Source organism: Mixophyes fleayi, chromosome 11 (assembly GCF_038048845.1).
Source record: "Mixophyes fleayi isolate aMixFle1 chromosome 11, aMixFle1.hap1, whole genome shotgun sequence".
NCBI lineage: Eukaryota > Metazoa > Chordata > Amphibia > Anura > Limnodynastidae > Mixophyes > Mixophyes fleayi.
In genome coordinates, this window is record NC_134412.1 from 85,091,763 (window position 1) to 85,117,970 (window position 26,208).

General features: G+C 39.9%; 1 protein-coding gene and 1 long non-coding RNA gene across 8 annotated transcripts in view; one reads left to right on the plus strand and one right to left on the minus strand.

Annotated features, from left to right (window-relative positions):
- LOC142106976 (uncharacterized) overlaps positions 1–26,208 on the plus strand; it is a 260,709-nt gene that overhangs the window by 167,515 nt on the left and 66,986 nt on the right. Inside the window, exon 4 of one of the 4 annotated variants that reach the window (XR_012679833.1) lies at positions 20,428–20,583. The exons of the other annotated variants lie outside the window; for them this stretch is intronic. This is a non-coding gene — a long non-coding RNA (uncharacterized LOC142106976). Of the gene's footprint in view, positions 1–20,427; positions 20,584–26,208 lie in introns of those variants that run through there. 4 annotated transcript variants of the gene reach the window in all.
- The window catches only part of ACOT7 (acyl-CoA thioesterase 7), a 133,256-nt gene that overhangs the window by 96,741 nt on the left and 10,307 nt on the right, over positions 1–26,208 (minus strand). For 2 of the 4 annotated variants that reach the window (XM_075190060.1, XM_075190062.1), the window contains exons 2-4: positions 26,083–26,187; positions 14,874–14,991; positions 12,389–12,545 (exon numbers count right to left, since the gene is read on the minus strand). In XM_075190060.1, coding sequence (XP_075046161.1) covers positions 12,389–12,545; positions 14,874–14,991; positions 26,083–26,135 — 328 coding nt within the window. In that variant the 5' untranslated portion in view covers positions 26,136–26,187. Of the gene's footprint in view, positions 1–12,388; positions 12,546–14,873; positions 14,992–20,534; positions 20,633–26,082; positions 26,188–26,208 lie in introns of those variants that run through there. The other 2 variants (XM_075190064.1, XM_075190061.1) reach the window with 2 other exon arrangements.

Sequence of the window (26,208 nt, forward strand, 5' to 3'; positions counted from 1 at the left end):
TATGACTAATTGTACCCATATATCTAGTATTATGCTTACTGTATCCATGTACTGCATGTATGTCACATCTGTACGATGATATCCGGTGCTGCGGAATCTGCCACACTCTATAAACAAACATTAATGACTCTAAATTTCAGTAGCTTATCAGAACCGAATATATTTCAGATAGAACTGCGGGGGAAGATATTTCCATACACACAGCAGACTTCCTGTCTCTGACTCCACTTAGGAATAATGGCCAGTTCTGATAGAGAACAGCTCGCAGTCCACTTCAAAGCAAATGTAAAGAGAATGTCAAACATTTCAAGTTCTGTTAAGGTACAAGGGACTTTTACATTAGCATTTGCTCTTTTATATAAAACAACCTGCATTCCTGGACTAAATTCCCTTTAATAATATAAGTGGAACCTGCAGCAGCTTAGATTTAGCAAGACAGGAAGTGCGTCCTGGGAGTATCATGAAATTTAGGGCATTGACACGAGTTAGCTTCTTGCAAACAGGAGTCCCAGCTATAGGAATCTCCAAAATCCTATTATATGCAGGTATTGCAAAAGAAAAACATCCCAAACATGTTACTCCCGGCTTGGAGGTGCAAGCACTTTCTCCGTCTCCTCAGAAATGTGGGTACAGTACACCAATTTTTCAGGCAAGCTGGAACGAAAAAAAAAAAAAAAAGTCTCCACGTCCACAGGAATGAAATTCTGCAAATGTGTACTAAAGAGTGGGCTGAGTATTTAAAAACATCAAAATAAATTTTAAAAAAAGAGAAAGGTGTATTTATTATTATTAGTTGCTAAGCCTTAAACGTCTGTTTTCGTCAGAGAAAGGCTTACGTTTCGCTTCCCCACATTTATCAAAGGGTTAACCCTGTTTTCGACAAGTATCACTGCGCCCATGGAACGCTATGGGGATGACGAAAAGTTCCAACTTATCAAACGGCGAAAAGAGTAACTTTTTTACCACATGGATTTTTAATTTTCCTCTTGGATGGCGCCAACCCTCTCCTTCCAGATCCGTGTGTTTAATCGGATGTATGCCAGCTCTACCAAGGGCATCAGAAGCAGATGCCATTAGTCAGGTTCGATGATTTAAGTTAACCCCGTGTGTTGGTTGTGTACTGATCAATGCGTTGCAGCAGCTCAATGAACCGCGACAGAAGCGGACGTTAACTCTTTAAAAATATATCCGCGCAGTGGATAATTCACTTGTTGGAGTAATTCCCGTTAATTCCCATCCAGCCAGTTCTCCTCCTCTCAGAAGATCAATGCCCTTTCTGCTCAGCCCTAGCCCTGAAATTACCTCATTAGTGGTATGTTCACCGCAGCCAATAGGTGATTGTTCTACATAGAGCCATTAATGATTTGTTGAGCTGTGATAGACTCTGTCTGCAGATCATTAATACCTAATTATACACAGTACAATGGGCGGCTATACCATAAGCGGATTGACAGATGTGAGAGACAACTGTACAGTTAACCCGTGTTCCGGAGCAGAACTTCGATTATCTTCTCAACTAACGCATAACCCAGCATGATTACACTTCTCAGTTCCCACTTATTCTCCGAGTCCAATGACATGCTTTGGTTATTTTCCTGGCTATTATCAGTAATAATGCATGTATGTGCTTATATGTGGGTCAAGACATAAACATACATGTGTGTATATACAGTATACGTGAGCAACAGGGATGCCCATTGGCTATCTGGCAAACCTATTGTTATAAATTCCCCCAAATTACTCATTCACCTTTAACTCTGCCAGCCATAATTCTCCAGGCTGCAGCACCTGGAGAGTTTTAAATGTCGGAGCAAACTGGACAAGACACAAAAATCAACGCCTGGAACCCTGGAAGTTCCGACGTAAAGAAAAAGCCACAAAGAAAATGATTAGCTGCCGAGAGAGAAAGTTATCTTGAATTATAGATTTTTTTTTCCACCCTAGATTACATTACCTCTGATAGTTTGAGAAATACGTGAACATACACTAAGATAAAAAAAATAAAAAACAATACACAAACACACAAAAAAGATTCTCACACTCACACACTGGGAGAAACGATACTTTATTGGGTAGTACGGAACATGGAACAGGCACTGCAAGAATTTCAGTTATTCCTCTTTCTGCCAAAAGGTGTCAACACATGGCATAGCAAAAAGACGATGATGTATTATGACAAAGGCAAGACAGAAAGGCAATAAACAAACACGACAAAAACAAATGTTTTCAGTAAAACACATCCGAGCCACATTTTGCAGAAATACACTAAATAGAAGTGAAATGATGGGTTTATGCTTCTCCCCGTTTGGTAATGGATACTTCTATGAGTAATACAACAGAAATCTAAAAGTCTAAGCAATTTGATTTTTATTATTATTTAAAGAACTCATTTGGGTATCCAGATGTGGCCTACAGTCACTGATTGCTGGTAGAGGCAGGCTGTAAGAATCTGACAGGTTAAGGGATATCCTTGAAATCTTGCTTGTAGAACCAAAGTTGTAAAACTCTAAAGATCAAGTTTCCTACACACTGTAGAGCCAGCCGATTTGAGATTCATAAGAAAATAGCGGATCAAGTGACCAGGAACCAGCGTCTTATGACTATTGATCAATATAAGTAGGTCAACTTCGGCAATCAGTAGGATTTTTTTCACTACAGCAAAAAAAAAAAAAAAAATAAAAAAAAAAAAATATATATATATATATATATATATATATATATATATATATATATATATATATATATATATATATATATAGAATTATCGCCACAATTTAACAAAAAATATCGCTTTATTCAGCTGCCTGAGTGGTAAATTTAGCTTTGCCGTGCCAATCTTTGCAAATGTGCTCAAGACATGAGATAGCTCGCACAAGTTCAAGAAAGAGATTTATAATCCTTCAAACATCAAAAATAATTCTTTATTCAACAAATAATGTATTTTTAAAGTGATTTTAATCTGTCATCGCCATACTTGTCAAACAGGCATCCTTATGCAAAGGTATTGAACCTTTCATGTATAGGGTAAAAAAAACAAACAAAAAAAGAACACAGTGATATATCACGCCCTATGATAAATCAGCCCAAGAGAGTCTAAATGATGTTACTGGATCCTAGGCTGCATTCTCATGAGTACTGGTCCAATTCACTGTGTGAAGAGGACAGGTGCACTTTTTACCTTCCCAACTGTCCCGACTTCTATAGGTACTGTCCTGATTTCCATGGGACAGCACCTATTTAGGAGGACTGTCCTGCCGTTGGCACATTTGTTCCGATGCGCGGTAGTTGGGAGGTACGTCCCTGACCACAGAGGATAATGGCCTCTGGTAAGTAATTTAAGGGCGTTTCGCCAGGGTTTGGGGGCGGCCTGACCCCTCTCAGCGCCATGCCGCCCCCAATGTACAGAAAACGTCACAAATATTGTAGAAAAAACATCATAAATATTGTGCAAAATATTACCAAAAAACACCCTCCAAAACACGGCAGACAGATCGGCTGCGTGTGTGCGAGGCTCAGCAGGGTGAGGTGTCCAAGTTTACGCAGCACGAGACCTCCTTCCTCCAAAGGCCGTTCCTCAAAGAGTTTCCCTTCCTTATAGTAGAAAAAAAATATATGTTCGTGTCCTGGCAGTTTAGAGGTAAATCAGATGATCCTATTGGACCAATCGCGTTACCCCATCTGGGTAAACAGTGAGTTCCACATTCTATGGAATGCGAGGAGAGAACAGGGTTCCGCGGACAGAAGAGTCCAAGCCACGCCCACACACTCTGTGGTCATGCCTCTAGTGTTGTGGCCCTGCCCCCATTGTGACTATCCCATGCTTGGGATTTTTTAGAAACCCTTGAACTAAATCTACCCGCTTCACCATAATAGTCCTCGCCTCCACCGGTACCCCCTCAGGTTATTTAGAAAAGCTCCGGCACGCATTTGTAGCGGAATACAGCACACGTCTATAGCGAGATCTCCGCTGACCTCTTTTGGCGCTGCGCGGCTGTCTCCGCAGCAGAAGAGATCCGACACCAAAGTATAACCACTGGGAAGGAAGGGACGGAGCACAGGGTTTATTTCATGTCCCAATTGTAAAGCGCTACGGAATATTTTGGCGCTATATAAATAAATGATGATGATGAGGAAACCCCTGTAACGTCGTACCGCAGCTGTACACAATTCATCCGAATACAAAAAAGTTTCGTTCTGTCGACTCTTAGAAGTTCTGTTTTTCCACAAAGTGAAGTAAAAAAGAAGCCAATACTGCGTATCGATTACACATTTTAAATCTGAGTCACACATTTCAAATCCGTCAACCCAGAGGTTAGTTACCAGGGAAACTGCACCTTCAAATAGTCCAACAGCTGGCTCCGGGAGAAAGACAAATTTACCACGCTTACAATGAAAATAAAATTCATGTAACCCCTGACTTGCCGTGATTCAGAGAGACGTAAATACCACCGGAACACAATTTTTGTAGGATATTTTTTTATTTTTTTTTAATGTAAAACCTACAACACCGTATGAAACACTGGTAATAAGAATACTGAGTGGTCTAATTATAATTAATAGGTGATATGACGGATTATCTATTGCTGCCTATGGCTGAGATCTTTCTTCTTCCGCCCTCCTATGGAGGCAGCCATTATTTGGGATAAATAAACATTCAGCCTATCACAGGGAATAGTGACGTAACCAAGGAATGATGCGCTTTGTTCACAATAAATGGATAGGTTGCACACTCATGAATATTTCATTCCACAAAATGGCTGCCTCCTCTAAGATAAGCAAAGGTTACACTTTAACTTATTTACACCTTATGTGTCTCACCTTACTAATTCCTGGTAGTGCACCTGCACTCTCACAATTATTGGTTCAGATGACAAAATGGCTGACTCCGCTGGGCGTCATTTATGAATAGCAAAATGGCTGAGGTGAAGTGCTAAATTCAGTGGAGCAGTGGTCAGTCAGCATTGCCCCCTCACAGCACTGGGGGAATGAGTTAGCTCCCTGGTTGCAATCTATCTGCGTGGAGTATATTCTCCCCGCATTTGAGCGGATTTCCTCCAGGTACTCCGCTTTTTTCCCCACAGTCCAAAAACAAGCTGGTTAAACTGTAAATGCTGTCTATGTATGCTGCTATTTACTAACAAATAGCCCCTAGCAACCAATCAGGAAATTGCTTTTAACTAGTATAAAACTTATGCAATGTTTGAAATGTCTTACTGGTTGCTAGAGGTTATTGTGTATGCGCATTGTAAATAAATAACCCCAGGTCGTTCATTAAATGACAATTTCTGTCCGGCTATGTAGTGAAGGAATAGAGATGAATCGCTTCCCAGTAACTGTATCTTATCCGGTGAGTACTGCTGCTTACTATAAATTATTCATGGAGCAATGAGAATCAAGACTTGTCTATCACGATTTCCAACTATGCTGAGCTGGTGAAAAACACCCTCAGCCCTGACAACATCATCAGCCGGGGTCAAGGTCATAACACATAAAACGCGTGTGGTATACAACGCATGCCTTATGTATTCTTCTCTCCACACAGCATCTATACTAATATATAAGGTCTATTTATCATGGACAACAGGTCTCCCCACAGTCCACCGATTGCGAACACCATCTCAGGATGTTTTTAAATAAAGTTATTTTTTTAATTTTTTCTTTTTTTTTTACTTTTTAAAATGGACGCTGGAAGATAAGCTGCGATAGAAACTCTTCATAACGGAGGGGTCTTGTTAAATAGACTCCTTAGTCTCATATTAAGCCAGCTTTTGGGAAGAAAAAAAAAGAAATAAAAAAATACATAAATAAATTATATGTATAAAAATGTATGTCAGTTGGCTTTTCCTAGTAAATAGTTTATTACATATTTGCCCACTCTCCCCCGGAATGTCCAGGGCAGTAAATTACATAAATTTTGTCTCCGCCCCTGCAACAAATTGATTTTGGATTTTCTTCAGTCTGGCTTTCACTCTCAACACTCCACAGTGACTGCACGGACCAAGGTTGTCAATGATTTGATCACAGCAAAAACAGAAGGCCATTACTGTCTTCTAATTCTCCTGGATGTCTCTGCTGCATTTGACACTGTTGACCACTCTCTCCTCATACAGACGCTACAATCCCTAGGTCTTGAAGGCACTGTCCTATCCTGGTTCTCATCCTACCTATCTTATCGCTCTTTCAGTGTTAATTTCTCTGGATCCACCTCTGCTCCGTTTCCTTTATCAGTTGGAGACCACATGGCTCAGTCCTAGGTCCTCTGCTATTCTCTATCTACACCACTTCTCTTGAAAAACTAATAAGCTCCTTTGGATTTCAGTATCATCTCTATGCGGATGATACACAAATCTATCTATCCTCTCCTGATCTGTCACCATCTGTGTTGTCTCGCGTTACTGACTGTCTTTCTGCCATTTCATCTGGGATGTCTTCTCGCCAACTCAAACTCAATCTTTCAAAAACTGAATTAATAATATTCCCACCCAAAAACAGAAGCTTCCTGCCTGACATTTCTATTTCTGCTGATAACATGACCATAAATTCCACCCCGCAAGCTCGTTGCCTAGGTGTAATCCTTGACTCACAACTATCATTTGTTCCCCACATTGACTCCATATCTAAATCATGTTACATACATCTAAAGAACATTTCCAGAATACACACATATCTCACACAAGACACTGCAAAAACATTAATTCATGCACTCATCATCTCCCGCATCGACTATTGTAATTCCCTCCTTACTGGTCTTCCCAAAGTCAGACTTGAACCCCTACAATCTATTTTGCACGCAGCGGCTAGGTTGATTTTCCTTGAAAATCGTACTTCCTCTGCTGAGCCACTCTGTCAATCTCTACATTGGTTGCCTGTTTTTTAACGAATCCAATATAAAATTCTTCTACTAACATACAAGGCCATCAACAAAATTGCACCGACATACATTTCCTCACTTGTCTCAAAATATGTCCCTACTCAACACCTCCGTTCTGCACAAGATCTGCGTCTCTTTTCCACTTTCATCACTTCCTCCCATTCCTGGTTACAGGACTTTTTTCGGGCTGCACCCACTTTGTGGAATTCCCTCCCTTACACAATAAGACTTTCCTCTGGTCTACAAACCTTCAAGCGTTCTCTGATAAACCACCTCTTCAGACAAGCTTATAATATTCCTCAACCACCCTCTTAATCTCCCTAGGTTACCCTATTACCACCTTCTACACAGCTAACACAAGACAACAACCCTCTCACCAACATTGCTGTGTGACTGATCACACAGCCCACTAATACTTTTTACCTTTGCATTCTAGCTGGACAAATATGCAATATGATGTAGCACGTGCCCTTGTGCATCAAACCATTGTCCTATAGATTGTAAGCTTGCGAGGGCCCTCTTACCTCTCTCTCTGTATGTATTACCCAGTATTGTTCTATTAATGTTTGTTCCCATTTGTAAAGCGCTACGGAATTTGCGGGCGCTATATAAATAAATAGTAAAAACTGACAACTCCTTTAATGGCTCCTCTATAGCTCATAGGTTGTGGACAATCCGTAAAACAGTCCCTACGGAGCGTAGCAGAAGATCCAATTCCGAGACTCCTTTTCCCAACTCCCGCAGCATAAACTGGGCCTCTGTTCCGATATCTTATTGTGGCTCTTTCATTTCCACCCCCTCTCAGAAAAAAGTAAACCCGTTACCCTTATTATTTGATAGCTGTAAGATTTTCAGCAGCACAGTGTTACCTTTACACCATATCACATAACCGGACTTCAATATTCTCTTTCTGCTTTTCACGGATAAAAATAGATTATCTCTTGCTATGAAGTTGCCGATTCTTCCTGTAGATTCAATCTACTATTTTTAATTTCTCCAGGCAGAAAAGTGACAGCCCTCAACATCTCACACAATTTTATCGTCTATTCCACCTACGCCGAGATTTGCAGTAAAAAAAAAAAAAAAAAAAAAATCAAACTAAATTGGAGCAGAGCTTTAAATAAAACATTCATCGTCTTTCAAGAATCTTCACGAGTTTTCCTGCACCCCGCTAAGCGCTCGTTGTTAGGAAACTGGAGTTAAAAGTAAACTTTGCTGCAGTTCTCGAAAATTGTTCCACCTGTGGAAAATGTTAGATCCTCCGAAGGGGGTCAGGAAAGGAATTCGGAGGACGATGTGAAGAAATAGTTCTGAAATGAAAACTTGTGTCGGTGTGCAATCATCCAAACGCAGAATGAAGGGGGTGAGGGGAGAGGCAGGGGGGGAGAGGCAGGGGGGAAGAGGTGTTACCATGGTTACTATTGCCTAGCAAGAGAATCTTTAAAAGAATTTCACGGGAAGGGTTTTCATTGCCCAAATTTTTACTGGCTCGCATTAAAAACGCTAATTAGGTTGACAGTGTGTCATGACTATATACAAACCCAATTTAATGTGTGGCGTTGACAGTTAAGAGAGTGTATAATTATAAAGTATTGCATATGTGCTTTATTTATTAAACAGGATGTGTACCAAAAATCACAAACACTAAACCACCTACTTAAATGATCATTTCCACAAATACATTTTTTTTTTTTTTTACTAAGATTACCCCTCACCCAACTGTAACCTGAAAGAATCTGACGTCTCCTCAGTCATTTCTAATCTAAAATGTACATTTTTAATACATAATTTAGCAAGGCCAATCACTGTTGTTCCCCAGAGTCCTCTCAATGGATAATATACCAGTGGAAACAGAAACTGTACTGGAATAATACATACACACAGTCCTTTGCCCAGAGTCCATGAGGACGAGGAACTTGGTAGGGACTTGGTAGTAATAGAGTAGGGAGAGTGGAGGTTCTAAAAAAGCATTTGTTTGCAATTAGTCCTGGTGTTATGCACAAAGCTGATCGTTGCTCTAGTCTCAGTCATTCCGTGAAGTCTCCCTGCAGAAGGGATTAGGGGCAGAAATGATTTACTTAAAGGATAGTTTCAAATATTTTTTTTTACTGCTATATTTTTTAGTGCTAGAAGGAGGGGAGATCCCCTTAGCTCCAGGTCCCTCAGTATGGTACCACATTAGTTCTCCTTCTTGCTGAGAGGGGCAATTTTTTATTTATTTTTTAAGCTCTCATTCACCAACTCATTAAACTTCTCCTGAGCCCGCTTGCGCATGGATTATAACCTCTTACGTTGACCTTTCTCTCCACTTTCCCCAAAATGTTGCGCAAATTTTCTTATATTACACCATTTCTGTTGGTTTCTTTGTAAAATTACTATTATAATACTGTGGCATATACGAAGATATATAAGGAGAAGGCACAGCTGGCCAGACAAACGTGGGGACATGAGGACATCTAAAAATAGGACAATTGCTAGTCAAAGAGGACAATTGCTAGTCAAAGAGGACAATTGCTAGTTAAAGAACAAGGTATGTGCGGTGTCTGGTGCTCTGTCTAGAACTGGAAGCCAGGTCGAAGTTGCACGTCCAGCTGTGGTAAAATAATGTGATGCTTTGGCTGGGAACACTTCCACTGCTGTAATATAAACTAACTTTGAAGGAACACTTCAGTGCTCTGCGTGGCATTCGCTAAGCGGGCAAACTCTCCGCTTAAAGACAGTCTGAGCACGGTGCGTTGTCTGCACAGACACAGTCTGGATATTATCCCTGCCATCCCTCACTGTGATCACCTGCAGACATCGATCTGGCTGCATATGTTTAATGTGTCATTGCTGTAGATCACGGCTGCGTGTGGTACTAAAGAGGAGATAAAGGTAGGCAGCACGCATTATATTGCTGTACTGGAATCAGAGCGGTATAAGAACGCCAGAACAAGCGTACTAAAATGTACTGAAAACTGATTATGTATTAGTAGATATAACACAGCTATTTAACACCATACAATACAAAAAAAACAACAATATTAAAAACGCCACTGTCTAAACAGAAGCGGCCATCACCAGTAATGAAACGGCATTCTTATTATTATTGTCTTTGATTTGTAACGTGCCACAGTGGAGGCAGCCATTTTGCGCGTGCAAGAAGGCAGCCTGGAGATTCATTCGGATTTGGTTCCATCTGGAAGCACAAGAAGCTCTTCATATCTAGGTAAATTTATCAAGCTGCGGATTTGAAAAAGTGGAGATGCTGCCTATAGCAACCAATCAGATTCGAGTTATCATTTATTTAGTACATTCTACACAATGACAGCTGGAATCTGATTGGTTGCTATAGGCAACATCTCCACTTTTTCAAACCTGCAGTTTAGTAAATATACCCCAAGGTGTGGTTTGCATTAATGTAACACATATTTTCCTCTTGCTTAGAGCAACATCTTCCTTTCCCACAACATCCTCTGTTTATAAAAAGGCAGGCTCTATTACAAAATATAGTTTATATATTATCATTACAGTAGATTTGTAAGGTGCTACAGTGCTCCGCAGCGCCGTACAGTAGGGAAAACAGGGACACACATAAAACAGGGAAAGACAAGGCAGACAGAATAAACACAGACATGAAAACAAAGGCTATGGAGGACCCTGCTCATTACAGAGCTTACATTCTAAGTGGAAGAGGGCACAGCTGAAACAAGAGGAGCGAGTGTGGCTCAGAGTTGAGTTGTGAGGGTGCATTAGTGTGAATAGTGTTATCAGGGATAAGGTCACCTCAAAAAACGAGATGCGTTTTCAGAGAGCGTCTATAGATTTGAAGGCTGTGGGAAAGCCAGACTGGCAACAGCAATATACAGCAACCATTACTCCCTCCTACTTCTCAATCATTTTAAATAACTATTTCTCTCAACACTATAAGCAATATGGGCTATATTTACTAAACTGCGGATTTGAAAAAGTGGAGATGTTACCTATAGCAACCAATCAGATTCTAGGGCCTGATTCATTAAGGATCTTAACTTAAGAAACTTCTTATTTCAGTCTCCTGGACAAAACCATGTTACAATGCAAGGGGTGCAAAATAGTATTCTGTTTTGCACATAAGTTAAATACTGACTGTTTTTTCATGTAGCACACAAATACTTAGCTTATTTGTACACTGAAATTTAAAGTAGATATTTGTGTGCTACATGAAAAAACAGTCAGTATTTAACTTATGTGCAAAACAGAAACCTAATTTGCACCCCTTACATTGTAACATGGTTTTGTCCAGGAGACTGAAATAAGAAGTTTCTTAAGTTAAGATCCTTCATGAATCAGGCCCCTAGTTATCATTTATTTTGTACATTCTGCACAATGACAGCTAGAATCTGATTGGTTTCTATAGGCAACATCTCCACCTTTTCAAATCCACAGTTTAGTAAATATACCCCTATGTCTCTTTGTCTTATTTAAAATAGTTCACCAATACAATATCAGTATCATAACCTCTTGTAAGGGTTAGATTATAAGAAAGTTACCTTAGCGTTCTGTGACCATATAAGGGAACACTGCTGGTCGCCTTGTACTTTATATAACCTTTGGTGATTTGTAATATCTGTATACTCTACAGTACAGAATACATTATCGCCTATATAATATACAAGGGACAAAAATACGTTGGGACACTCGCGAAAATCCTATATAGCATTAGGTCATCAGTATATACCAGGGGTTGGGGAACTTTTTTTTACCCCCAAATATATTTAGATACACCCACGTTACCCCCTTGATTTGAAAGGAAGGAAATCATATATTAATAATTATTGGAATTCAAAATTTTATTGAATCTATTCAAAATTTCTTTGAAAGCTTCAACTTCAAAACTTCAGGTTTTGGAGAAATGATGTTGCTTCATTTTTGATACGAGAGCATCAATATAGGGGCATTTTGATGTCAGAGCAATTTGAATACAGTCTTCAGCGTCCAATCGATTTCTCTGCTTTGTTTTTATGTTCGTTAGAGTGGAAAATCCTTGTTCGCAAAGGTAGGTTGTTGCAAAAGGCAGCAACTTTTTGACTGTCTCCTCATGTGCAATTTTGATGCCTTTGCAGCTGTTGACATCCAAAAATATGACAGATCTGCTTTGTTTTCAAATGCAATACCTGCTTCATTATTGCATCGAAGCTCAAAAAGTGCCTCTGCCAACCCTTGAGGCTCTTCCGGTACAACAGCAATTTCACATTTAAAGGGGTCTACAATCCAACTGACAGCATGTGATTCGGCAGCATTACCCACAGGAATTTCATTTTTACCCCATTTGGGGTAATTTACCCCTGTTCCCTGACCACTGGTACATACATTTGTAAGAAATACTTCTGTGTCCTAAGGAATAATAGCAGAAATTGTAAGGATATTCGAATTCGACTGTCTTCCTATGCATTAATATGATATAATTAGGTGACTTCTAATATCTGTATAATTTGCAAGAACAGGGACGCAAAACTCCCACGGACCGCACTGCCCGCCAGGATTGTACGTCCTCACCTGTTAAGATGTTTTCTGCCTGCACAGCGACTTGTACTTCCACAGAGTGCTTTGAAGTATAGGTAATCTCTGCGCTGACGTGACCCACTTCTCCAATACACATGGGTGATAGGAAGTCTGTGCGTTCAACGCGAGCCAGCGCAGCGACACATCTCTCCTACAACAAGATACGGGAAAGGTCAGACAGAAAGTAACGTTATCCAGCCTGTGCACCCCTTCCATATACCCCAAATACTGTACGTCATTCCAGCCAGCACGTCACAATACAGAGACCCAGAGGAGGGATAAACCAATTTTATTCCTGCTAAATTATTATAGAAAAACTTGCTGCAAATAAGTGTCCGGGTATTCACATGCTATAGACCATCTTTTAGATGCTACACTTAAGCTGCAGCACCATCTAGTGAACAAGTTTTAACATTTTTTCATAGATCACGGGAACGAACACAGATTCACCAGCAAGTAATATTGTAAAGGAAAGTATGGGACACAAATATTCCTTCAATCAATTATCAATTTTACAGTGATTACCTCCATTAAAATAATACATTTTTACTAGGGGCAAAACGAGAGTACTCCCATGTCTGAAACAGACCTTCTTTAAATAGATCTTAATTTCTGGCAAACTCTTACTTGTACATGCAAATATGTGACTATTACAATATTAGTTTTCATACTGGTATAAACTGCACATCCCCAATTGTAAAGCGCTACGGAATATGTTGGCGCTGTATAAATAAATGATGATGATTTATAGCCTTTTGACGTCTATGATCTGAATGGGCCTTTCCAGCTTTTGCTAGCCCCTGCTATTTAGGAACAAGATACCCTCTCAGGAGCAATGAGAAGCATTTGCATGGACAATCGGGAGATGAGAGAGGGGGAAGAGCCAGGCCCACAATCGAGATAGGCCTGGGGATTTGGGAGTGCGGCCTATCCTGACCTCACTACACATTGTGTGGGTGTAGTTAATCCGACAGCTAAATCCAATTCTGCACGCGTGGCACAGATAGTACAATTGTGCGGTGTGTTTACTTACACGAGAGATAGTGTTACTGGAATAGATTAGCAAGTAGCAAGACACGACACACGTGGAAAACATGAAAACAGCAACAGGTAAGAAGAAATAGCCTTTCCTGGTCTTGAAGACTGTCGTAACTAAGGCCTCGTACCCTTGGTGGCTTTTATATGCTCTTTAAATGCATTTTTAACACTAGGTAAACAAATGGAAACTAATGCGACAATACAAATCGTTGCTGCAAGCAAGCTTTTACCCATTAGCCTTTTGACTAGCCTAGCGGTAACGTTCTTCCGAACTACTTGTTCCATCTCTGTGCATTAGATGTATTTACATCTGTACAGTGATCTAAAAAAAAAACCTTAGCAAAGAAAACATGTAAAAATACGTCTTAAACGCTGGAGACACTGACACAAGATGGGCCTTGAACGACACAACACGAGTAAAAACTACTAAACAGGCATGTTTGTGTTGGACAAGCTGTTCTACTGGGGTGTGAACTTGAGTTTTTAAAACGCAAGTCAAAACGCCAGAGGGTACCAGGCCGAAGAACATAATACAAGAAGTGCTATGGATTTAGAACAAGGCTATACCCCATTGTGTCCCGGAAATAGGGACTGTGCTTTGGCTTTGGGGACTGACTTCGCATGCGTTTCCCCCTGGTACCGCGGCGCTGACTCTGATCCCTACTAAGGGGGAAGGAGCTTTAGCCTGACAAAAAAAATGTTTAGCCGTGGGAGTGCTGGTGGGCGTCTTGGTAAGTTCTGTCGGCCCGGAGCATATTGGACTGACCAAGTTAACCATTGCTGCTCCAGGCCAGTATCGTTCAGCCGCCTCAACAAAACTTTATTGGCAAAAAATAAAATAAAAATAATTATGTTTAGTGAATAGGCCCCTAAGTCCTTTGGGGGGACATTAACGGTCTTATGCCCATGACCCGATAGCTCATTGAACCCGCTATAAACACCATACACGGTCGCTTCGTCTGAGGGTTAATTTTTAAAATATTATAACAACATGGAAAATAAAAGTGACATTTTGGATCAGGTCTATGTTTGACACAACCCTGTGGCAGCCGCAGCGCTGACAGGTTATACAAAGCGATGTGTTGGGGACACCTGGGGTTTTTTTGTCGACAGATAAACAGCAACGGGAAAGATCACACATAGGGAAGATAGCAGCCAGCGGTTCTCTAAATCACAGTCATACCAACCTGCTATGTACAGACTAAAAATACCAGGACAGTTGTGAGCGCTGCTTAAACGGGAACTGCCAGGTTATTTAGGGGGGGGGGTCGGGGGGTTTCTATTATTCCACCCCCACCACGGCTGCATTTAACCACTGGCAATTTATTGAACAGTGGTTCACCCCACAAAATGGCTGCTGGTACTGCATGTGGTAATTTGTATTTGTGCAACGGAGAATAAGAATAAATATTGAGCGTGAGCTGACGCCACAAATTCTTACCCCAGATTGGCTGTTACAATGACGTGTGCTTATAATGGCGCCGGCTTCCTCAATCATCTTCAAAATGGTTCCTCCGTGCACATTTCCTGCAATGTTGGCGTCATCCGGACGCATGATCCTGTCAAGAAAAATAAAAAAAGACCTTAAAAAAAAAAAAGATATCTAAACTGAATAACTGAATAGCCAAACGTTGATAACACGGGAGCTAATAGCAAGTAGAATGTTTTGTTCAAAAACAGATTGAAACCAATAAAGTGCCTACTATGGAATTTTTAAAACACAGAAAATTAGTACTTCAAGGGGGAAGATTCAAGTTAGTGCCTCCGGAACAGTCCACGGCTATGTTGGGGCTGAAACCTCCGCCTATTTTTCCTTGCGAGGTGATAGCGCCCCGCGGCCATACAACGTTAAGAAACTAATATAATCATATTAGTCTTAACAACAAACACCAAGAAGAAACAAGTTGCAGCAGATTCTTAATGCGATGTTTTAATTAAAACAATTTTTACCACATTGATCATTTAAAGGGCACAGATCCCCTAGTAACAGAGGAGACGGCCATCTTGGGAGCTGAAGCAGCATTCAAAAGAACACAGCCTATCAATGACCTAGGGACTGGTGAACACATACGATGAATTTGAGTCAGCAAACAAAATGGCTGCCTGGTGTGATAAGAATCACGTGCGGCCTAAAAGGAATGATGGAATGGGAGGCAGAATGGAATTCATGATAGAGGGAGGCAAGAGGTACAACAAAATAGAGGTTTGTAAAGGAAAATGAAATGGTGCATATGAAAACAAAGTAATGGTGTATTTGAGTAATGAATATATATGGACTTCAGAGTTATAAAATGAAAAATTAATTAAATTATAGAATGGCAGACAGAGGTAGGATAAAAACAAAATGGAGTCAGAACAAAATGGAGGTCAGCGGGCCCTGCTCATGAGAGCCTACACGCCTCTAGATTGTAAGCTCTCACGACCAGGGCCCTCCCTATCCTACATCTCACGCCTGCACCTTCCTTGTCTACCTTGAATGCACTCGTTATGTTTTAATATTTATTTTCTATTTGTGTGAATGTTATTTGCCATTTATTTACATACAGAACTTATACTTATATATGTGTACGATTTGCACTCCCATTTTTTCTTATTATGTTTACTTGTTATTATGTTTATTAGTACCCATGTTATTTGTATGTCAGCTGTCATATATGACACCTTTCAAATAAACAATCATGGTGTGGTGGACAAGATCATCCGATAGTGTGATCCAACGAGAGATTAAAATGCGCAGTCACATGAAGGAGAACATAGAATTTGAGGGTAAGGTTGAAACTCGTATTTGATACGGCGGGAACTTTAAAGTGAACACACCATAAGTTTGCTGTATAAGCCACATTAATTTACTATATACTGCATAACCTTCCCCCTCACCTACATATCTAGTCATGGTTACACTGGATCAATTACACCTGAATGCAAAGTCACTGCATATAGCTAACACAGTGAAGCCATCCTTTGTTAAATAAAACAAAACAAAACATAGAATTTGACTGCAGATAACAACCACTCAGCCCATCTAGTCTGCCCATTGTTTAACCTCACACTACACTACTGGTCTATGTGAATAGGACAATAGGTTTATTTGCAAGTCACCGATGTAATAGCACTATAAACATTATACTGAAGATGAAATCTAACGACACTGGGTATATTTACTAAACTGCGGGTTTGAAAAAGTGGAGATGTTGCCTATAGCAACCAATCAGATTCTAGCTGTCATTTTGTAGAATGTACTAAACAACTAGAATCTGATCGGTTGCTATAGGCAACATCTCCACTTTATTAAACCCCACGCCTTGATAAACTTACCCCCATGGTATCAGATCAGCCTGTAGTCTCAATACTGAATCTCAGGGGGGGGGGGGGGGAAGAGGAGCTAATAAAATGATTACTAAAGTCTGCTCTCAGTTTCCATTGATATATCTATAGCAATACTGACCTTTATTGTAGTCAATTCTATTTTTTTATAACTTTATTTATAAAGTACCAATACACAATGCAGACATAAAATGTAGAAAGCTAAAGTAGGCTAAAATAGATGACAAAATAATGTATCAAACTGAGCGTTTTCCGGCGGGTTTGAAAAGTGGAGATGTTGCCTATAGCAACCAATCAGATTCTATCTATCATTTTGTAGAATGTACTAAACAAATGATGGCTAGAGTCTGATTGGTTTTTCAAAGCCGCCGGAAAACTCTCAGCTTGATACATTTACCCCCTGGAGGTGGCTGTTTAACAAACCCAGGCTTTACACTGAAGAACGTACAAAAAAGGTAACGAAAAGGCAGAAAAAGGACACGTTCAATCAGATGGCCTGAACTATACCAAAATATTCAATACCAAACCATTGAATGACATATCCAAGTGTGAGGTCTATTTTCTGTAATGTAATAAGGAAGGGAGGGAGAGTGACGTAGGAGGGGGGGTAGGATAGACTGAGACAAGGCACAGGTCTCCCGGCAGCCAGCCCAGCATTCCTCTGTTGTCAATTCTATTTTGATTTGAAATTACGGAATGTCAAGGATAATGTAAAAAAAAAAAAAAGAATAAAAATAAATAATAATAATAAAAAATAAAATGTCAACCATTATTTATATAGTGCCAATCTATTACACTGCACTACACAGGGGATATTTAACCATTCACAAGAGTCCCTGTTTCACTAAATTCTCTACCACACAAACATTAACCTTCCTACCAGCATTTTTGTGACCTGTGGGTGGAACATGATGGTGGGGGCAGCATGGTGATTTAGTGGTTAGCACTTCTGCCTTACAGCACTGGGGTCATGAGTTCAATTCCCGACCATGGCCTTATCTGTGTGGAGTTTGTATGTTCTCCCCGTGTTTGCGTGGGTTTCCTGCGGGTGCTCCGGTTTCCTCCCACACTCCAAAAACATACTGGTAGGTTAATTGGCTGCTAACAATTGACCCTTGTCTCTGTGTGTGTGTCTGTGTGTCTCTGTGTGTGTGTGTGTGTGTGTGTGTTAGGGAATTTAGACTGTAAGCTCCAATGGGGCAGGGACTGATGTGAATGAGTTCTCTGTACAGTGCTTCGAAATTAGTGGCGCTATATAAATAAATGGTGATGACGATGATGGTGCCCTGGTCAGAACAGGACACATGGCATCAGCGCTGACAGCCACCAATACTCACCACTGTGATACCAACCCCAATAAGGCCACCTAATTCTATCTACTCTGACACCGATGTTGTATTCTAACAGGTCACACAATACTTCTGATATTAGGCTGCATCTATCTGGATACATACTGTACACAAATAAGAACTATTATTAAACAAGGAATTATTACATGAAAACAATGTTCCTGTTGATCAAATAGATTATAAAAGAGGGAAATCTGTCGCTAGTTTTTATTTTTAAAGCAACAAATATCATCCAACCTGGAAAAATGATGGTGGAGCATCACCTTTATCAAACTAATTTTTATTTCAGACATCTGCGTCTGGAGAATTTTTTCAAAAATTCATGGATTCCACTGAAACTTACGCAAAATATATAACTTTAAAAAATAAGAAAAGTTGTGTATTATGTTATTATAGTTGAATAGCAGATGTAAAGTAACTGGACTGTTTATACACCTAAATATGTCCACTACTCCTCCAGTCCTTTGCAGCGTGTTAGGAGAACATCCAGCTTGATAGATTTGCTTTACATAAATGTACGGGGTTGATTGGCAAATTCAGAAGAACAGAGATAGTGATGTCACAGTAGCTCAAATAACTGAAGTCTCAGGTTTTTTTTCAGGTAGTGTATAAAATTATTACCAGAAACTTACAAAGCTCTCTTTTGGAATGTGATTTTGTAAATTTACACATGTAAAAGAAGAAGAAACAACCAAATCAAGCAACATGTTTGACAGACATTGAAATAAGCAGCGTTTTTTTTAGATGTGTCAACAAGCCCTACGGCCAAAACAAAAAAAAGGCGTAAGTTTTTTCTATTTGTGAAATAACATAAACAGAGAAAACAAAGCAGAATTGCAATGAACAGCGGATACTTCAGGAAGGAATTTCTGTTACATTAAAGGCAACGTCACCTAGACACAGCGGAGGCGGCCATTTTGTTGGTGATTAATTCACGAAGTCTAAGTGCCTTGTGAATACTAGGCCTGAAATTTCTCAGTTAGGACATGAAATCACAATAACTAAACCCCCTAATGGAGCTGTAATTTTAGTTTAATCACATCAATAGTAAGAAAGCTGAAAAGAATTATGACATTTTATTTTATTCTGTGTACACAAAGGCTGATATTGACACGCTTTAAAATAAAGCTACACCATGCCAAATGTACCGCTGTGTCTGTCACAAATTTTGATCCAAAAATTATTAGACAATAAGGGGGTATTCAATTACGATTTGCGGCCGCACGGATCCCGGTACCGCAGCATCGTGGATTTTGGTGCACACAGAAATCTGCCAGATTGCGCTCCCATAATGACGATTTATACGCGCAGAAGCACGTAATCGCGGCCACGAATCGTAACTGAATACCCCCTTAATGTGAAGTGGACCTGTTACCTATAGCAACCAATCAGATTCTAGCTGTCATTGTGTAGAAAGTTCTAAATAAATAACTAGAATCTGATTGGTTGCTATAGGCAACATCTCCACTTTTTCAACCCTGCAGCTTGATAAATGTATCCCTTACTCTCCAGCTGTAAAAAGTATTCTTTACTGTAAGAGCAGTGAACATACAGGGCATGGATGTTCCCAGTCTGGAATCAGGAAGTATTTTTTACCTTCCTCAGGCAATATGGATGGATTTTTGTGGAGGGGGGCTTGCCAAGTGCGATTATAACCAAGACCTTGGAAATACTTTTGTAACTGCATTACTATTATTATTATGTGTGTTTTATATAGAGTCAATCATATTGCACAATGCTGTACATAGGTCAACATTCACATCAGTCCCTGCCTCACTGGAGCTTACGATCTAAATTCCCTACCACACACATACTAGCATCAATTTTGTCAGAAGCCAATTAACCAATCTGCATACTTTTTTTCTTTTTTATTGAGGGAAGAAACCAGAGCACCTAAAGAAAGGGCCCTGGTCGGAATCGAACTCAAGACCTCAGCGCCGTGAGGCAGCAAATGCTAACCACTGTGCTACAAAGCTGTCTACGTGGAAAAAAAAACTGCAGGAAAAAATATTTTTTTTGACAAATTGAATCACAACATTCCTGTAACTCTGCTAAAATCACAGTCCTGCAAGACCATGCTCATTAAAAACTACAGTGCACATGGCATTTAGAGGCTGGCTACCACATCTAGACCAGGTGGACAACCTCTGGCTCCCCAGATAATATGTAACTACTAGTCCCAGCATCTATGTACACATCCTATATAGTCTATGAGCCCTTAGGCAGGAACAACACACATTTTGCAAAACACAAAGCAAAATATTCAGCAAGAAAGTGCTTGTGATACCGGAACTGCCAATTTAACAATGGTTTTGTCTTTAGAATTTCAGGAGTTAATTTACAGCTAACGATATAGAAAGTGAACATTCTAAAGGACAATGATTACAGCTGTCGGAACACAAGAAACTCCACCATAAGGTGCACACTACCTTGTAAGGACATCTTCCATCTATATAGGATACAAGACCAGTGTCAGCCAAGCATGCAGGCAGCCTGAGCTCTGTATAAATGAGGTCTCATGTTCAGTGGGAATATGCATGTAACTAGGATGTCGTCATGCATGATGTCAAAAGTCTCTGGTTAACCACATGTGTAGGGAAATGACTAGTGCTAGGTGTCCAATCTGGACCGAAGAGGAGTTTGCAGCCAATCACAGGCGGCTCTGGTGTTGCCATGGCAAGACGGTGGCTAAATTATCTGAGCAGCAGATGGAAACAGCTTCCTGTCTGTACGTATGTAATCTGCAGCCATACAGCCAAATGCAAAAATGGTAATAGCGTTAGTCTTGTTTTTTTTTTATATATATATATTGCATTAAACTCATCTTTTCTACATTGGTTCTCCACTCTCTTCAAATAGACTAGCGGTGCTATATTGTGCAATGATATTATTTCTCCTTTGCAACTGCAAAAAAAAATATATTTTTAAAATTAGATATAATCCTTTTGCAGTAATCAGACCCTGGTACAGTGTTGAGATCAGTATATCTGGTGAATGTGCTGGTTCCCAATAGTCTGTCATGTGTTTGAAAATCATGGCTACATCCAGAGACATATATCTCATCTGTCTACTTCAAAATGCCAAAGCACCATAAAACCTCCTAAATGTAATGGCCAACACCAGAATAAGAATTTGAAGCGTAAATTTTAATTTTAAAGTAAGGCAAAAAAAGGGGTAAATGTTCTCCGGGACAAACCATGTTACAATGCAAGGGGTGCAAATTAGTTTATTATTTTGCACATAAGTTAGATACTGACTGGTTTTTTCATCTAGCACACAAATACTGGCTAGTTTTATTTTAACACTGAAATGTAAAGATGATCTAGGACATGCCCTACCCCAACTATAAATCTGCCATCACATTTTAAATTTACCTCCCCCTCCAATGCAACATAGTTTTGCCCAGGTGCAAAGTTACTCCGTTTTTATGCTTTACTCTCCTTAATGACCCAGGACCAGTATATGTCACTAGACCATTGTTGTAAATTTATTTTAATTTGTTTAAATAGCACTTACGGTGGAGGCAGCCATATTATGGGCTGAGCCAATATTCATGAACATGCAGCCTTACAATTATCTAGTAACCAGTGACATCACTGAACATGACCAACACTCATGGGGCACCTGTTCCTAGTGAATGGAAAGGCTGCATTATCATACAGGTCAGGGGCAAACGCAGGATTTGCAGAGAGGGGTTTCCACACCACGCCACCAGTGGGCGTGACCAGCATGCATGTGGGCGTGACCAGCATGCATGGGGGCGTGGCCATAATATTAGACAGTACTTGGCTGCTCCCCAACTTTTCCTATCCCCATAATATACATGGGCAATGCTGCGTGCACTACTTTTAGGTGCACACAGCTCTCCCTTTTCAAGCAGAGCCATGTGAAGTGGGAGCAGGGTCCAGCCACCTCAATTATACAGTGCCCAAGGCTTGGAGGGGGTTTCCAGGCACTAGGAACCCCCCCCCCCCCCAGTTTGCCTATGTAGATAGAGCACACAATATGGCTGCCCCCGCAGTGTGTAGCCAACATGCGCTCTTAAGTTACAATAGAGAGAGACAAACGCAGAAACTTTGCAACACTGAAAATGATGGACAATATTCCGCATAGAGACCTTCTAAGAAACCAATACTGTGTATTACAGTTCACGTTTCACTCTCCTAATCGCTCTTTCTGGTTGAAGAATCAGAGACAGTTTGATTCAAGTACTGCCCTTGGCACCGGCTCACTGTATTTTACAAGTTTATTGTCATCAATTGCTTTATAAGCGGGAATCTCAACATATAATTCACTTAATACCAGGATATGGATTGGAAAAGCTCCTATTGTACCGATTCTCCTCTCCATCCTGCCTAATTATCTTCAAGCTGGTGGTCGCCAAAACACGGTAATTTCTTGGCACGAAAGTGCATTAGAACATATTACTTCCATTATATTATAAAGAAGGAAGCACAGTATATATCAACATAAAAGAAACTCTTATTCCCAGGCAACAAAATTAATTCTCGCAAATGTTGCTTCAACCGAACAAAATGGCTGCCTCCACTGTGAGCAGACGTCAGCTACAATATAAAGGACATCATCAACTCAGCTCCCAGTCAGCAAAATCCAACACTGCAAAACCTTTTATATTTCTGATTATCCATTTCACATATATAGTATTTTAAAATAAGGGATTTAAATTTGGGGATTTAGCTGTATTTTAACATCCAGCTAAGGGGAAATGGAAATGGTTGATGTTTAAAAGGGGACAGTATGAATTTTTTTTTAATTATGAAATAAGCTGCAATGTCCAATACTATTTTTTCACAAACCATGACAATAAATATTTTCAATATTTTAAATGATAAATTTGTGGCATAATATATAAACTGTGGGGCATTACTGTGGCAATATATATATATATATATATATATATATATATATATATATATATATATATATATATATATATATATATATATATATATATATATATATATATACACACATTATATATATATATATATACACACACACACAAGTTAACCCGTGCATGATACTCATGCATTCTAGTCAAATCAAGCTACTTAAGGTCTTAAAAAGGTTCTTGTCATGCATTTGGGCCTAGCCCAGGCCTCCTCAGGGGAAGAGCGTTACTTCCCGACGCAAGCGGCCTTTTTAATGTGTGTTCATGAGGTAAAATTACCTCACAAAATGAGTTTGACCCCTCAACTCGTAAATTTAGCCTTTACTACCCCTCCCACGGGGTAAGGGGGGATGATGGAAGTTAACTGACTTCACTATTCTAGTTTTTTTGTCAAATAATGTCAGTATACCAAATTTCAGGTCAATTGGATGAGTCCTTTCTGAGAAAATAGTTTTTTCCACACACACACACACACACTTACACATGCCGCTAGGCTTTTACTTTTATAATATTAGATAATGCTAAGAATTTAGTAGGTCAGTGTATAACTCCGCCCAGCAGGTGGCGCTGCAGCTTGTTTTTTTTTCCCACACACAGACTAACACACGCCACTAGGCTTTATATATATATATATATATATATATATATATATATATATATATATATATATATACACACACACGCACACACACCTGAGCTATAGAAGATTTTTGCTGGCACAGAGAGAGGTTGCTGACCCCAACCCTATCTCCTGCTCTTTGCCTGGGTTCCCCGTCTCATTAACCTGCACCCTCCTCTGACCGTCAGCAGAATTCCTTTGTATGGAACAAAATGAGAAAGAGCTTAGTCACTAGAGCACACTGACGTCAGAACAGGCCCCTCCTGACTTGTGACATACAGATAATGTACGGCCGGCTATGTCTGCCAAGGAGCAAGTTTAATATAAAAAAAAAACAAACCACATTCATTCGTTAATTATTACATATTCCTTAGAGAATTCAAATTTAACCACTTAGTTGCCAGAGGGACTTTTTAACAAATGTAATCTATTTTGATAAGTGCTGGTTAAACCGAAAATAGCCTTATTGATTGGAAGGGCATCCAAGTGAACTTTACATTGTAGGGATTTCTATCGGTACCATTTTGAAATAAAAATGCCTTTAGTTTAATAGGACTAAATAGGGGGGATTCTCTTATTCCACTTGAAGTTCTGAGTGTTTTTAGGCTATTAACTCGTATTACAATAACTTTTCCTGGCCCCTTGGAAAAAAAAAAATATATATATATATATATATATATATATATATATATATATATATATATATATATTGTTGATAGAGAAAACAAGTAGGGCGCCCAATGTGTAATATCAGATAGAAATGGGGACAATGTAATAAACTGCGTACCGTAAGGATTCCAGAATCAAGTGGTATGGTAGGAGTTCCTCTTCAGAGGTAGTGCCTCCCCCTCATCCACAGGATGATGACAATGTGGATATAAAAGCACATATAGTGTAGTATAGTTGTGTTATGTAACACCAATTGTGATAAAACCTCCACCACTATCAATAGTGGAAGCCCAACAACCAGAAATGGCTTGATATTAAGTATACACCTCCAAATACAAACAAAAAATCTGCGTACCAGAAATCCTGTTATACAGGTAGCGAATGTGTGCTCTGGGTGACGGACGCCTCCGCTCCGTGCTCTCCTGCTGCACGTCGGTGTTCTCTGCTCGGTTACGCCGTGCTACACAGCGGAAAATAGAGGCCCTGCTCCGATCTACGAGACTGGCGGAGAGGGCTGAGCTGCCCAACGTGACGTCACTTCCCGACGCAATACACACTGCGCATGCATATATATATATATACACATGAGAGTTTTCTCCTGGACAAACCATATTACAATGCAAGGAGTGCAAATTAGTTTATTATTTTGCACATAGGGAAAATACTGTGTTTTTACATCTAGCACACAAATACTTGATAGCTTTATTTGTACACTGAAATTTAACGTTGATCTAGGACATGTCCTAACCCAAATATAAATCTGTCCCCACATTTTACACTTACCTCCCCCTCCAATGCAACATTATTTTGTCCAGGTGCAAAGTTACTCCTTTTTTCTGCTTTGCTCTCCTTAATGACTCGGGACCAAAATGCGTCTTTGACTGTATACAAGATCCCAGCTAAGCAGGGAATAGCGCGGAAATAAGGACTGTATTAAAACCATTGTCACTGTCACTAGCATGTGATGCAAATACACAGTCACTCTAAAGATGACCTGACCAGTGGACAGAATTAGAATTAAAAACGTACAGTAAAAATATATTTTAAACACTCGCATAGGAGAAATCTAAATTCTACGACGCATAGATACAGTATTTGGCTGGACTAAAAACTAAGGTAAAAAAATGCAGGGACAAATCACTTTCATTATTTTATAGTTACACGAATTGAGTCTGATTTACCAAATGTACATGAAGGTGCAAAATGTACACTCAACCACAGCAATCATCATCATCATTCATTTATATAGCGCCACTAATTCCGCAGCGCTGTACAGAGAACTCACTCACATCAGTCCCTGCCCCATTGGAGCTTACAGTCTAAATTCCCTAACACACACACGCACTAGGGACAATTTAATAGCACGGTCCCTAGACGGTGACACTGGTCGCTGTATTGGTCAATGCAAATTTTGCATTTGAAGGCAAGGTTGTCCTATCAGAAAAGTATATAACATACATGTAAATAAGTCGCTGTTTATTGTGAAGACTACCATATTTCATACCTTCTCAGTTTAGAAACGAGGTGCTGCAACAGAACCCCAATCTCGGCAGCATCCATGAATCTTAAGACCCGCAACATACTGTCCGTTCCTGCGTTCACAGAGCGCGAGACTGAACATCACCCAGCGACTAAAATATACACATTATACCATCTGCCAACATGACGTATGTGCAAACAGAACACTGCATCTTCTTTCCATTCGTGCTACTGTGCAGCATTTTATGTGCAGAGACCGGTAACCCCGCAGGAGGAATTTCAAGTGAATGGAATTTACCTGGCGTGGAACAGAAGTCCTTCCAATAACCGTCTGATATGCGTGGGCCGCATCCCAAAGGCTAGGTGGGTCCAGTAGGATGAGATTTTAGGAAAATCCTATGAGCTGAATGAGATTAAAGTTTTG